This window comes from Capsicum annuum, chromosome 4 (assembly GCF_002878395.1).
Source record: "Capsicum annuum cultivar UCD-10X-F1 chromosome 4, UCD10Xv1.1, whole genome shotgun sequence".
NCBI classification, from domain to species: domain Eukaryota; kingdom Viridiplantae; phylum Streptophyta; class Magnoliopsida; order Solanales; family Solanaceae; genus Capsicum; species Capsicum annuum.
In genome coordinates, this window is record NC_061114.1 from 219088806 (window position 1) to 219105389 (window position 16584).

Below are 16584 nucleotides of genomic sequence, written 5' to 3' on the forward strand. Positions count from 1 at the left end.
TGTGGTATCAATAATTTGAGTAGCATTGATTTCTCTTCCAGATCTACAGCCTAAATTCTTTGCAAGGGAGGCAATTTTTTCTATTGCATCAACAGTAGGAAAACCTTTAACGATAGATATGGCTACTATGAACCAAACAAGACCGAGTTGCATAAAAGTAAAGATTTAAGTGGACTTGGTAGCTAAACTACCTCAACAGGGTAGAATCGATGAGGAAGATGATAATATATGTGAAATTAAATCCAAATGGATTCAGATACAGTATGATCATATGGCTAAGTATGGTAAAGAATGCTGCTTATAAGGAGATGATGAGAATACTTGATGGACGATCCATCCAGAGTTATTTGAACCAAAATAAGAGGAGGAAAACAAAGAGAAATAGGAGGAAGGGGCAAGTGGAACTACTCATAATCGCAACCAAAACGAAGGAGGAAGAGGTAATAATCTACAAAAACAGGAATAGATGACAAAGAGAAATAAATATAAGAAGAACAAGTATGGGCACTTAGAAGGAGAAATTGAATATAAGGAAGAAAATCCTTTTGTTTCCCTTAGAAATAAGAGGAAAAGGATAACATGAAAGAACAATCAGAATCAGAAGCTCCACAAAAGAAGATACAAATAAAGGAATAGGTTAATTAAGTCTTTTGCAAGGACAAGGACACATAAAGAAGAGATGAATGATGAGCAGAAAGAGAAAACACAAGATCAAAGAGTTAAAAATAAGGAAGATCAAGAAGAATCCAAAGATGCAGAGGAGAAGGGCAAGGAAAAGCAGATAGATGAGACTAAAATGACAAATTAGTCCAGTCAACAGAGTAATGAAGAGGATACAACTATTGTATTATTTGAAGAACATATGAGTGATGCATTACCAATAGCAATTAGTATGGAAAATAGCTTGGATAAGGAGGACTTAAGAGGAGCTACACATCTCAAGAGATGGGGACTTATCCCCAATAACAATGACAAAATAAAGGATCAACACTCTAAACAAAAGAAAAAAGGGAGTGGAGATAAAACAACAACCCAAGCTAATTCAAGGCAGTCATGGAGAGAAATAACAAAATCAATCAAATATCAATGAATATACTGATATGGAATATTAGATTAGTGAATAATCAATAAGCATTCACTAGACTAATAAATATGTAGAAGAGATTTCAATTTAATTTATTGGGCTCGTAGAATCATTTCATGATAAGCTTGATCTATCTAGAGAGGTATGAAGAAAGTTAGGCTTCAAGCGTGCAATCACCAATACTAATGGAAACAACTAGAAGTTTGTAGATTAAATAATAAAGGTGGAAGTAATAAGTGATGATAAATAGTAGATTACCTATAGATTGAAGAATCAAGGCCATGATAAGGAAATTATGATCACAATGGTGTATGCTAAATGTACACAAGGTGAGAGACTACAATTATGGTAGTCATTATTTCATATAACTCATAATCTTCATAGTCCATGGTTAGTAAGAGAAGATTTCAATGCCATTCTCAAAGAGGAGCAAGAGTTAAGAGGCATGCCAATCACAACAAAGTAAATAAGGGATTTTAATGATTGTATCAATACATGTGTACTTAAGGATAAGGGGTTTAAAGGCAGTAAATATACGTGGTGGAATAGGAGAACTTATGATGATTGGATATTCAAAAGGCTACATAAGGTGTAATTTTATGATAAGATGCAAGACATATTTCCAAGAGTGGAGGTCGGGCATTTATAAGAAGTGGATCTGATCATGCACCACTTTTAATATTACTCAATACTTCTAATAAAAAGGTAACCAAAAGCTTTAGGTTTCTAAATTTTTTGTTGAAGGAGAAATAATTTATGAATGTAGTTAAGCAACAATAGAAAGGAGATTTTTCTTCAAAACCATTTTCTATATTCCACTACAAACTCAAAAGGGTGAAGAATGCATTGGCCTAATGGAGTAGTGAAAACATTTGGTAATATCTTCCAAGAGATAAATACTATGGAGTAGGTGATTAAGGGTAAGGAAAATTCAATTTGAATCAGATCCTTTAGGAATTAATAGGAAAAATGGCATAAAACACAAGATAGGATGAACAAATATCTACATAGAGAGGAGAAATTTTGGAGGCAGAAAGCTGAGATGAAATATTTTAAAGATGGTGAAAGAAATACTAAATTTTTTCATTCGATAGTGAAAGGGAGAGGTAGTATACTCAGAGTGAATAGAATTTAAAATGAAGAAAAGGAAGAGCTGGAAAACCTAGGTGATATTGCAGAAGCTGCTAGAAATTTTATAATAATTATTTAAACAAGCAAGAAGGTCAACCTGATTTGGATATCTTAGATAAATTGCCTACAATTCTTGATGAAGTAGAGAGGGAGTTATTACATAGTATTACTACTAAAAAAAGTGTATCAGGTAGTAATAGGACTTAACATAAATAGTTGTCACAACTCGAATCGAGGCCCTGGCCTCGATGGACATCCCAAATCGTAAAGGTCCAGAAGCCCTTTTCTAACTAGAAATCATACACACCATTCATATACTATAAGTAAATGCGGAAAAATAAATAAAAAAATCATGGTTAACCTCTTAGTTTGACTGAACAATATGAAAATGAATTCATGGACCATTCAAAAACACCTGACACTAGTCTGTGAAATCTCTAATAACTCAAAAACACTACTGTCTGAATACTGGCACAAGGCCCCCAGTCGGGCCATAAACCAAAATGAATATCAATGTCAAATCAATAAAGCCTTCTAAAATAAGGGAGTCTCACCAACTGCAAACTTCAGACAACCCAATCTACTACTTAGTAAGACCCAGACTGTGCCTCAGATCCTGAAATATAGGGGCTCAATACAGATGTACTAGTACATAGAGAAATCCAAAATAATGTATTTATATATAATATAAGTGAGAGAAATTCATAATACATTTTATTTATGATATATTAAAGCTTAAATGACTTTGAAACATTTCTTTGAAATCATGAACCGCACTTTATGTTACTTTTGAGCTAGATGGTATACTCTAAAATCTATAATTCCATGGTCTATATGGAATTCAATCTTGACTCGGTGGCCAAGCCCTCAGTCCAAGTTTGCCGCAAGGATTGGGGTATCTATAAAAGGGACACGCAAGATCACACACCAGGGTGCCAAAATCCCTAATCAAATCAGCATGTCATGGTAGTGTATAAGATCACAAAGCAGGGATCCTAACCATAGTCCCAATTTGGGATGACATTAATCAAGGTACACAAGATCATAAAGCAGGGTACCATAATCATGTGTTGGCAAATCATGATTTCTAGCATTGAGTCTTTCAAATCGTCCTTTCTTTGGGTAACCATCTAACTCTCTTTAAGCCCATTTTTAACCTTTTTAAACATGCATCTTTCTTAATTCAAAATTTGAGTAAAATCTGTATTTTAGTCTATTATGAATCTACTATGGAATTCATCTGTTTGCTATCATCATACCAAGACTTGCAAGTCGTATGTCTAAGCCATGTTATAATATGTATTAGTTCCTTCATTCCAATCGATTCGTTTGACCACAAAAAACATTGAACAATGCAAGAGAGTTCTTATTTTCAAAACATATTTCAAACTATGTAGGAATTCTCTCTCCTTTTAACATTTCAACAAACATGTGGTCGTCAAGTATTTTGTGACAAACCATGCAACTCTTTAAAATCACCACTTCTCATTTATCTAAACAAGAAAACTCCCTATATTTTAGTTCATAACCAAAATAAATTCCATAAAAATAGTAAAGACTTTTATATCATGTTTCTAAATATGCAACTCATCAATTTGTGACATGGAAATCAAGAGGTTGCTTTAACAGGAAAGGGAGTACAATTATTCATGCTCTCAAATTCAAGTTTCAATGCATATATATATATATATGTATGTATGTATGTATTTATATATGAGTAAAAATCAATTTCAAGGGGGAAAGGCCTCAAGACCAAAACATTATCATCAAAAGGGTTCACAATGCATAATTGTCATAAATTCAAAACCCTTTGTAAAGATATGATTTCATAACTTAAACATTTCTCAAAACATTTTCACTAAGTCTATGTAGTTTAGGAAAATCCCACTTAAACATCGGAGCAAAGAGTTATGATCAATTTATTTCAGCCTGAAAACAACATAGGACAGCTGTGTCTTTCTCTCTTTCTCTAGGGGTATTTTAGTCTTTTGGCCATCCTATATATATGCTCAAACACGGAATTAAGCCTAATTTAGAGCAGAATATACTCTCTTTTTCTCAAATTCTCTCAAAAATTATCAAGAACAAGTAAGGGTTCAATTGGGGGTTTCCAGATTCAAGCCAATTTCACCGTTAACTTTCACGTATAATCAATCTAAGGTATGCATAGTGTTCATTCACGGATTCTTTTCATCCATGGAGTTCAAGAATCAAGTTTTAAGTTATGTATCATGAATATTTTGTTGTGGGATATTTATAATCATGTTGTTGATGTTAAATTGAGTTTTAATTCCATGAGTTATTTTAAGAATCATGAAAACTAATTTCTTTGTGGTATTATTCATATGAGATTTATGTTGAGTTCTTGGGATTTGCAAGTTGGCTGTTATACCCATAATATTAATATATGTTAATTGATGAATGAAATATCCATGTTTCCCATGTGTGTTGAATCATGACCATCATATGTTGAAAACCTTGAGATGTGAATTGGTGGTTATGGTCATGAATTGGGAGCATGTTATATATGCCTAAGTATAAAATCATGCCTTTCATATGTTTGTGAAAGTATTCAAGTGAATGAATTGTTCCTTGTGATCCATTGGTGATCTAAATAATGAATTCATGTTAATACTACACGATCTAAATGATTTCTATGTTGATGCTATGTGTTGCAAGTGTTTGACAAATGGTTCATGAAAGTTAAGTAATGAAACTACATTATGTTAGCATGTATACAAGTTCATGTCATGCAAGTGAAATTAAAATTGTGAAATTATGATATGTTAGGATACATTCCTATTCATGTACAAGATTATGATTATCAAGTGCTTTCATGAAATCCCCAACTTATGGTATTATGAATTGCGGACTTTAGTCCTATGATCAAGAATTTTCATGATGTGTCAGTTTCCTTCCATCGAATCCTGGGGGTACTTGTACCCGAAAAGTATTACTGGGTGCCTAGAGCCATGTCATGTTTTCACGATACTCTCAGTCAAGCCATGTTCAGTAGACTTCAATCAGTCTCATGACTCAGGAAAACTCATGTAAAGGGAGTATCAGTTCAGTTTTACTCAGTACTCAGTAATCTACGTAATCTCAGTATATTTCGTCAGTCTATGGAATTCAGTAAATCTCAGTATCAGTACAAATTTATTTCAGTATTTAGTTCAGACATCAGTAAACTTAGTCAGCTAACAAAACTCAGTAGCATTTTGTCAGTTAACGGAATTTAGTAGTGTTCGGATAGTCATCGGAACTCAATAAACTCAGTCCATGTTCAGTTTAGTTAAACAGAATAATCAGTAACAATTCAGTTAATTCTAGTATAAACTAGGAAATCAGTTCAGCGTCATTCAGTTGGGAGTAGGATTCAGCATCGAGCAAACCCAAGGATAGGAACTCACCTGCTAGTAGAGGGTGTGATTCTTAGAAGCAGTCCTTGTGTTCCAGAACTATGTAGCCAGCATAGGTTGAGACATCAATACCCGTCAGTTGAGGGTAGATGAGGTGGCTTAACCTGTTAGTTGAGGGTTTCCACCGTTCTCATTAGAGTACCTGCCAGATGAGGGTCACTCACAGCTTGTCCTTACCAGTGGCGCAGTATTGACACCCTTCCAATCAGGGCAGAGATTGGACCCCAGCTTAGCTATTATAGCGTATTTAGGGCATGTCGGTTAGATAACTACTTCCCACAGTTTCAGTATCAGTCTCAGTAAAAGAACTCAAATAGTTCTTCAGGATATCAGGACTGACAGATACAGTCAACTCAGATACAGTATGAAACTCAGCTAGTTTTATCAGATTCAAGACTGTCAGATACAGTCATTCATGCTATCAGTTATCAAAACTCATGTTATCAGATATATCATTTATCAAAATTCAGTTATCAGTCATGATATGTTATCAGTAAATACATGTCATCAGTATTCATACTCAGTAGTCATGTTATCACGAACTCAGTTTCGAGACTGCTATATACGGTCAATCAAATCAGTTCTTCATAATCAGATCTATCAAAAAAAATAGTCATTTTCTAATATAATATCAGTTCCTATTTATTTAGTAAACTCAGATGTCAGTAAATCAGTACACAAAATTCAGTATCCAGTACTAGTATAGTTTCAGTTAAAATTATTATGTATTCATGCATGTATTCTCACATTCATGTTAGTCAGTATTGTTCATACATATGAACCCCATATATTCAGCCTACCTCACTTGTATAACAGTACATTCAAAGTACTAACGCATACTTTTCTCGCACTATGGTGTCTTTACCATAGGTTTGGATGCACGGGATCCAGAGCTCCCTTAGCAATTCCTCATCCTTCGAGGACAATTATGTTATTATTCATATCACTATTTAAGTTTTCAGTTTATTTCAGTAGACGGAGTTAGTTGGGAACATGTCCCCTCAACTCCTTATTAAGTTCAGTTTAGAGGTTTTCAGACCACAGCATGTAGATAATTATTTTAGATTTATGTTGGTATTGTTATACCATTTTTAGATATTATTTTATCATATGTTTATTCAGATTTAAACCTTATGGCCTTACAGTATTATGTTTTTGCATATTTTACAGTATGGTTATTCAGTGCTCAGGTACAGATATAAGTCATGGGTTACCTTGTGGTCCTTCGGGGTCAGGAGGCTATAAGATGTTTTAGGAACAGTTTCCTTCTTTCATATCTCAAGATCGTGCTATAGCAAGGTTCTCTAAGGAACCCATGTAGATTCACATCTCCTCTCACGTCAACCTTACCTTACTTTCAAGGTAACAGAAATAGTGAAGCTCAAATCCTAAAGATAGGGCTTTTTCATGTAGTCCCTGGAGACAGTTATGGGATTTGCCACATGCTCAGACAATATCCCCTCAATTCAGTCACAATCCAAAGTTGTACAGATTTCATTTATGATCATGAGAACTCCTTTGTAAACTCAAATCCAATTTTTGATATGCCATTAGATCTCTTCTCAGAATCTTATGACAGTATAGACCTAGAATTTTAAGCATGGACCCAAGAGTTTAGTAGTAGATGAGTTGGGATAGTATTATCCAGTTTGATTAGATTATTTATTTATGGGGATAGTTGTACCAAGGTAAATCAGAAGGCTTGAACAGTGTAAACTAGAATTTAAGTTTATTTACTTAAAATTAAGCATGAAGGTGTGGCTATGATATTAGTAGTATATGAGGAAACAGAAACAGTTGATGTGTTTAGTAGGATGAGCAGGTGTTGAATAGAGTATAAGTATGTGATGATAGATCAAGTGACCAAGTGAGACTCTCAGATTCCAGTAGTAGTGCCAGTATGTATAGAAAAGTAGTAAGGGAAGACGATTCCCAACCCATCCTCTTCTCAGTACAAAGATTTGTACTTTAGCTATCATGAAATCCACTCAGGTCTTACATATCAACTCTAAGGTCACGAACCACGATCATGAACTTTTCCATAAATCATGTACGATTTCAATTCCCAGTATAAAGGATCTCAGTTTACCCCGCAGTATGAATCAATTCCATGAACACGACTTATGTTCACATATTTTCCAAAGAATCATGTGCGCTTTCAGTTCCCAGCATAGTCAGATCTAAATCACTTACGGTCACGAATCATGTCTCACGAATACAAAAATTCAAAACTTAGGTCATGCAGCTCATGACTCATGTACACATATCATGCTTTACAGTATACTCAGCTTTCATGACTCATGCTATGCCCCTACAGATCAGATAAATTCAGACTACGTCATGTATATCCTCAGTTCATACCTTTTTGGTAAATTCATGTTGTTAATATTCTATTCCTCAGGTTTCAGTCATGTGTCAAGTTTAGTTTGTATCGATTCATGCTTCAGGTCCTCCTGATTTAACCCTTCAGTTAGCTCTCTTTATGAAAACAGTGTAGTGATGAGCGGTTGCTTAGATAGGAGAGAGAAAATATTTCATGTTAATAGAAGATTGTTGCATGCTTATTTTATACAAGGATGTAGTATTAATGATAGGATTGAATGTAACTATTCAAAGATAGAGTATCCTAGTAGTTGCGAGTATAACCCAGTTCATGTATCATGCCTCAGTTTCAGATATCAGATAATTATGTCATGATTCAGTTCCTACATGCCTTGTGCATCGCCTTAGTTTTCCTCAATATTTCAGCAAAGGCAGTCCAACATTCTTTAAGGGACATAGTGTCCCAAGGGGTAGATACACTTTAATCCCTCAAACTGTTATGACATAAACATACCGGTCTCTCTTCACGTCATGAATCTAGCTTAGAGAAAGGGTTACTTATAAGATGGCCTTCTAACTCCAAATCTCAGTCATAAGCCATGTACTCAATGGCTCAGTTTAGTTCACGATACTCTATCCATGTCACGCATTACAGATTCAGTTCATATCATAATATTCAGTTCTTGTATCACGTTCCAAACTCAGTTATGTCCTCATGTTTCCGCTCATGCATATTGAGTAATTAATCTTAGACTCATCGGTATTTTAAGTTCAATGTAACAGTTTTTCTTAAACTTACTCGTTCTCATGTTCAAATTTCAGTACCAAACTTGGTATTTAGTTTCATGCCCAGTTTTAGTTAAACTTGGCATCTTTTACTATTGCATATTCGTCGCATGTTCACGAGCCAGTTCAGTCATATAATCATGCATCAGATATGCATGGATTCAGCTTATCAGTTATGCACCAGATATGTATTCTCATTTTGAGAAACTCAGTTCATCAGAACACTCAGTCCTTCATTCATAAATCAGTTACACATGCATTAGATATATATGTTTAGTTTGATACAAATTCAGTTTATCAATCATGTAAGTCATGAAATCATGTTTCAGTCATTCATGTTCAGTATATGCCTCAGTTGGTCTCTTCTCCCCTTCTTAGTAAGTCCCATTCGAGGATGAATGCTTCCAAAGGGGAGATATTATAAGACCCCATAAAAATCCAAACTCAAATTCAGCTCCTTAAGGCTTGCTAAGGAAATCCAACACTTAGAAGAATTTTTCTAAGTTTTAGAAACACTTAGTTTCATCTTATACCTCCGAACTTCGGGGATTTATTTGATGACCTTTTCGACCTCCGTTTTTGGATTTTCAAGTTGCGTTGTGATCGAGGAAGTCAAAAGTACATCTCGAGTAAGTTTCAAAATTTTTAGAATCCATTTAGAGCATGTTTGGATTTCAAAATAGAAGCACCATGCGATTTCAGGGTCAACTTCAAACGATCATAACTTCTTGAATATTTTGAACTATAAGAGCTGATATATATCGATGAAAATATCTTTGAGTCTTCTTTCTAATGCAATTGGTTTCATCCAATTTAAACATCGGAGCAAAGAGTTATCATCAATTTACTTCAGCCTATCTGCCTGAAAACAACATAGGACAGCAGTGTCTTTCTCTCTTTCGCCAGGGGTATTTTAGTCTTTTACCCATCATATATATATATATGCTCAAACACGGAATTTAGCCTAATTTAGAGCAGAATATACTATCTTTTTCTCAAATTCTCTCAAAAATTATCAAGAACAAGTAAGGGTTCAATTGGGGGTTTCAAGATTCAAGCCAATTTCACCGTTAACTTTCACGGATAATCAATCTAAGGTATGCATAGTGTTCATTCAAGGATTCTTTTCAACCATGGAGCTCAAGAATCAAGTTTTAAGTTATATATCATGAATATTTTATTGTGGGATATTTATAATCATGTTGTTGATATTAAATTGAGTTTTAATTCCATGAGTTATTTCAAAAATCATGAAAACTAATTTATTTGTGGTATTATTCATATGAGATTTATGTTGAGTTCTTAGGATTTGCAAGTTGGATGTTATACTCATAATATTGATATATGTTAATTGATGAATGAAATATCCATGTTTCCCATGTGTGTTGAATCATGACCATCATATATTGAAAACCTTGAGATGTGAATTGGTGGTTATGGTCATGAATTGGGAGCATGTTATATATGCCTAAGTATAAAATCATGCCTTTCATGTGTTTGTGAAAATGTTCAAGTGAATGAATTGTGCCTTGTGATCCATTGGTGATCTAAATAATGAATTCATGTTAATACTATATGATCTAAATGATTTCCATGTTGATGCTATGTCTTGCAAGTGTTTGACAAAAGGTTCATGAAAGTTAAGTAATGAAACTACATTATGTTAGCATGTATACAAGTTCATGTCATGCAAGTGAAATTAAAATTGTGAAATTATGATATGTTAGGATACATTCCTATTCATGTACAAGATTATGATTATCAAGTGCTTTCATGAGATCCCCAACTTATGGTATTATGAATTTCGGACTTTAGTCCTATGATCAAGAATTTCCATGATGTGTCAGTTTCCTTTCATCGAGTCCTGGGGGTACTTGTACCCAAAAAATATAGCTGGGTGCCTAGAGCCATGTCATGTTTTCACGATACTCTCAGTCAAGCCATGTTCAGTAGACTTCAGTCAGTCTCATGACTCAGGAAAACTCATGTAAAGACAGTATCAGTTCAGTTTTACTCAGTACTCAGTAATCTACGTAATCTCAGTAATATTTCGTTAGTCTATGGAATTCAGTAAATCTCAGTATCAGTACAGTTTAGTTCAATACTCAGTTTAGACATCAGTAAACTCAGTCAGCTAATAAAACTCAGTATCATTTAGTCATTTAACAGAATTCAGTAGTGTTCCGCTAGTCATCGAAACTCAATAAACTCAGTCCATGTTCAGTTTAGTTAAATAGAACAATCAGTAATAGTTAAGTTAATTCTAGTATAAACTAGGAAATCAGTTCAGTATAATCAGTTCAGTGTCATTCAGTTGGGAGTAGGATTCAGCACCGAGCGAACCCAAGGATGGGAACTCACCTGCCAGTAGAGGGTGTGATTCTTAGAAGCAGTCCTTGCATTCCAGAACTATGTAACCAGCATAGGTTGAGACATCAATACCCGTCAGTTAAGGGTAGATGAGGTGGCTTAACCTGTTAGTTGAGGGTTTCCACCGTTCTCATTAGAGTACCTGCCAGATGAGGGTCACTCACAGCTTATCCTTACTAGTGGCGCGGTATTGACACCCTTTCAATCAGGGCAGAGATTGGACCCCATCTTAGCTATTATAGCGTATTTGGGGCATGTCAGTTAGATAACTACTTCCCACAGTTTCAGTAGCAGTCTCAGTAAAAGAACTTGGATAGTTCTTCAGGATATCAGGACTGACAGATACAGTCAACTCAAATATAGTATGGAACTCAACTAGTTCCATTAGATTCAGGACTATCAAATACAGTCATTCATGCTATTAGTTATCAGAACTTATGTTATCAGATATATCAGTTATCAAAATTCAGTTATCAGTCATGATATGTTATCAGTAAATGCATGTCATCAGTATTCATACTCAGTAGTCATGTTATCACGAACTCAGTTTCGAGACTGCTATATACGGTCAATCAGATCAGTTCTTCATAATCAGATCTATCAAAAATAGTCATTTTTTATCAGTAATATAACATCAGTTCCTCTTTATTCATAAACTCAGATGTCAGTAAATCAGTACATAAAATTTAGTATCCAGTACTAGTATAGTTTCAGTTACATTTATTATGTATTCATACATGTATTCTCACTTTCATGTTAGTCAGTATTGTTCATACATATGAACCCCATGCATTCAGCCTACCTCACTTGCATACCAGTACATTCAAAGTACTGATGCATACTTTTCTCGCGCTATGGTATTTTGTACCATAGGTTTGGACTCACGTGATCCAGAGCTCTCTTAGCAATTTCAGAGTCAACCAGTAGTAGTAATTAACAGTGAGTCCTTGTCTTTCGAGGACAATTATGTTATTATTCATATCACTATTTCAGTTTTCAGTTTATTTCAGTAAACGGAGTTAGTTAAGAACATGTCCCCTCAACTCCTTATTCAGTTCAGTTTAGAGGTTTTCAGACTACAGCATGTCAGACAATTATTTCAGATTTATGTTGGTATTGTTATACCATTTTTAGATATTATTTTATCAGATGTTTATTCAGATTTGAACCTTATGGCCTTACAGTATTATGTTTTTGCATATTTTACAGTATGGTTATTCGTTACTCAGGTACAGATATAAGTCATGGATTAGCTTGTGGTCCTTCGGGGTCATGGGCACCGTGTAGCATTTTGATTCAGAAAATCGGGTCGTTATATTATATTCATTAATACTGTGAAATAATTTTAGCGATCAAGTCAAAATTTTAAGTATGAAATGAGTACAACTTAGAAGAATTATTCAGTTGTCATCTAGGAGTCAATAACATTATTTTTAATTGAAGCATAACGCCCAATAGATTGCTAGATGCATTATTTTGCACCCCCAATCTCAAATATATGATTATGTTGACAATGGCGACAAAAAATTATGTCAACACAGTACATACATTTATTACAAAAAAGAGCAATTTCTCTCTTGGTTTAGATGAAAATAGAAGATTGATCCTATATGGGATTCAAGAATAGTTCATTATGAATTCTTATGTTAAAAGAAAGGTGTCTCCTAAATCTAATCATGTATTCTATTGTTCATATGAACTATGAGTTATTATTCAATAAATTGTTATTCGAAACAACATAGAGGCGTACAAATACCCATTTTTTAAAGCTTAAAAATGGGTAGCGTCAGAGGCAGATCCAGGATTTTAAACTTGTGGGTTCCCAATAAAATAAATTAATATGCAAAAATAATTTGTAAAAAAATGGGTAATCAAATACTTTTAATATATAGTCTAAAAGCAACCACTCGTAAAACACGACATATTTAAAAACATTATTATTATCATAATTTTACTTGACGACTTGTCATGTTTTGAAAACGATCAATGATCGCTTCATTAGGTACAGTTTCAAATACCTCATCCTCTATATAACAAACTAAACAATCATTCAAAAAATAATCACCAATTCTGCTACGTAAGTCATTCTTAATATATTTCATCGAAGAGAAAGCTATTTCCACCGTTTCAGTCGCCACAGGTAATATCAAACTCAACTTCACAAGCAAATAAACAAGTCTCCAAGTCTTGTGCAAATTTATTTTCACCAATGTCTCTGAAAGATCCCCAAGTCTTTTCAAGTTAGAGAAATTATTATTCCCTTGTCGCACATAGTCAATATAATTGTCAAGCTCAAAACTAAGATCCTCAAGCATGGAAGTACTAAACTCATCCTAATAATAGGTAGCAAGTTTTATAATCCTATTTTTATCATAATTTATAAAAGAATCATCTAGACTCGAACTAGCCATACCAAGAAGTAGATCAGTATTCACTTCATCAAAACGACTGTTAAGCTCAGCATGTTGCAAATCAATAACAGCATTAAAAATTTCAACATGCAAATAATGAGAATATGTGATACTTGAACTCTTATGCTTTGACTTTTCAAGAGCATAATTCTTATTCATTTTGAAAATCACAATATCATGTTTGGCACAAATAAAGAAACATCCTTTACCAAAGAACCCCATTTAGAATCTCTCATAGATTGCAACCGTCTCTTTGTGAAACCAACAAGGTTCATAGCAGTAACAATATCTTGAACTTTTTTTTGCAAAGCCATATTCAAATCATGTATAATTGTCAATACTTTTAACATCAAATGCAATGTATACACAAACTCATAAAATCTTATGTCATCTTCTAAACTCTTTGCCAATGATTTCTCTTGGTAATTTGAACCCTCCTTAACAAGAACTCCTAGTACATGAATAATTGAGGAGAATAATATCATAAAGTTATGCACTGTTTTAAAATGAGAACTCCAATGAGTATCTCCTGCTCTTTGAAGTCCAAGTTCTTGATTCAATTCACTTCCTGTATGAACTTCACCAAACATCAATAATTCTTCTAATTTTTCTGTTTGATCATCTCTAAGCTTCTTCCTGCTCTTAAAAGATCATCCAACAACATTCAAAACGTTAGCAAGAATATCAAAAAATTGATCTACCTCATAATTCTTCTTTGCAACAGCAACAAAAGTCAATTATAATTGATGAGCGAAGCAATGTACACTATATGTCGAACGAGTATCTTTCATAATCAAAATTTTAAGATCATTGAGTTCTCCCTGCATGTTACTAGCTCCATCATAACCTTGTCTACAAATATGAGAAGAACTCAAATTATGCTCTAAAATAAAAGAATATATAGCATCTTTTAGTGACCGTGCAGATGTATCTTTAACATGAACAACACTAAGAAATCGCTCAATAAGCTTACCCTCTTTGTTGACATATCGCAAAACAAGGACCCTTTGTTCTTTATGAGAGACATCCATAGACTCATCAACTAATATTTCAAAGTAATCTCTGTTTAATTCTTCAACAATTGCTTTCAATATTTCTTTAGCACAAGAATTCACAATATCTTTTTAAATAGTTGGACAAATCATGATATCATTTTGTGGAGCATTTTCTAACACAATATTTTTCACATCTTCCTTTCTATCCGCGTACCACTTTAAAAGATCTACAAAATTTCTTCTTCTTGTAGAAGTTTCACTCTCATTTAGACCTCGGAAAGGCAATTCTTCTTTCAAAAGATATCTTGCAACATCAATGAAATCATTCAAACGAACTCAATATTCACTTTGAGTTTTCTCAGTTTGCTTGTCAAAAGAAGTTAATATAGATTATGCTTGATTATTTAAATCAAGCATCATCTTGAAACACCGATTGTGAACACTATTTACATCACCCACTTGCTTATTAAGTCATTTTATCCCTTTATTCCAACTTCTGAAGTTATCTATTGTAAAAGAATTGCCGACTCTTTTTTCATATCCACCAATCTCATTTTTAAACAAGTAACAACATAAGCAAAAAGCTGCATCTTTTTCAATACTATATTCTAACCATCCCGAATATGAAGTATCAAACCAATCAGGATTAAAATAATGTGATTTTTCATCAAAATCTGTTATTGAAAAAATAAAATGCTCACCAGGTCTGCAGGGCCCTTTTTGAATGTAATATCTCCTTGCTCTATCACGTTGATTAAGAGGATATTCCAAAATTTATTTTCTCAGGGTCGGATTCGATAAAACTCAAATTCAATATTTTATCTTTATCTGATGGTTGAGAAGGATTGACATTGTCGGAAATTTTAGTATGTGAAGGAGAACTTACTGAAGGAGAATCTGGAGTGATTTGAGACTAGAAAATTTTCGTAATCATCTTAATCTAACTTCACAATTTCAACCTATTTAAATTAAAAAAAAATAATATAACAACTAACATATAATAAGCTACAATGAAATATTAATAATTATCAAATTAAACACATTAGAAAATAAAAATAAATACAAATATACGAGAAAATAAGAGAAAAAATAAAAAAAATTAGAGATTGTAGGAGAAGAGTACGTATATAAAATTTAAAATTAAAAGATGACTCAAAATAAGTTTTCAGCCTTAAGGAGAAAAATAATTATGTGTTGGGATTATTATTATGATTTAATATTTATAACATTTAAAAAAGGTTTTAACTAAAAAAAAAAAAGAAAGAAAAACTGAGTAGTTTATTAGAAATAAAAAAAGAAAAGGATTTACCTTAAGAAAAACTTAATTTTTTATTTTATTTTTAAATTTAAAAATAAACAAATATCATCAAAAATAAAACATAAAAACATGTATATCAAAAAAGAAAAAAGCTTTAACTTTACCTTTTTTTAAAATATAAGCTGAAAAGTCTTCTAAAAATAGGGGCTAAAGAGAGTAAAAGGAAAACTTATCTGATTTAAAAGCATAGGCTGAAAAGCCTTCTAAAAATAGGGGCTTAAAGAGGATAAAAAAGAAAACGTCCTGGGGGATTCAAACCCGCGTTGAAATGCCAGACCGCATTGAAACGCCAGAAATACATTGCCATGGGTTCCCTTCTACCACTGAGTCATCCATCAATTTAGCTGTGAGTTCTTAACTTTTAATATTTATACCTTTTAATAATTTTTTTCATTTAATTATATGTCTTACGGTAGCGGGTATGGGTTTCCAGGAACCCACACCCGCTATCGTAGATCCGTCCCTGGATAATCTGGTGCAATAAAGCTTCCGCTATACGAGGATCCAAGAAAGAGCCAGACTACAAGAATCTATTATATGCAACCTTATCTTTATATTTTTATACACTGAATTGCGTATGAAGTTAATGTAGACCCTTTATGCCACTTGAAGCTGGATACAAAGAAATGAAAATACTTCAGCTGGAAATAGGAATGCTCTTAATTAGTCGGAGCCAAATGAATTTCATACTATAATTGAGGCTTGCATTATATATATATATATATATATATATATATATATATATATA

General features: G+C 33.3%; 1 protein-coding gene across 1 annotated transcript; it reads right to left on the reverse strand.

Moving 5' to 3' along the window:
* Positions 1-13690: 13690 nt before the first annotated feature.
* Positions 13691-14554, reverse strand: LOC124898080. The gene is made up of 2 exons (XM_047411704.1): positions 14288-14554; positions 13691-14164 (listed from the first exon to the last, which is right to left on the reverse strand). Exons 1-2 carry the CDS (start codon positions 14552-14554, stop codon positions 13691-13693), a joined length of 741 nt encoding a protein of 246 aa, XP_047267660.1.
* Positions 14555-16584: the final 2030 nt, after the last annotated feature.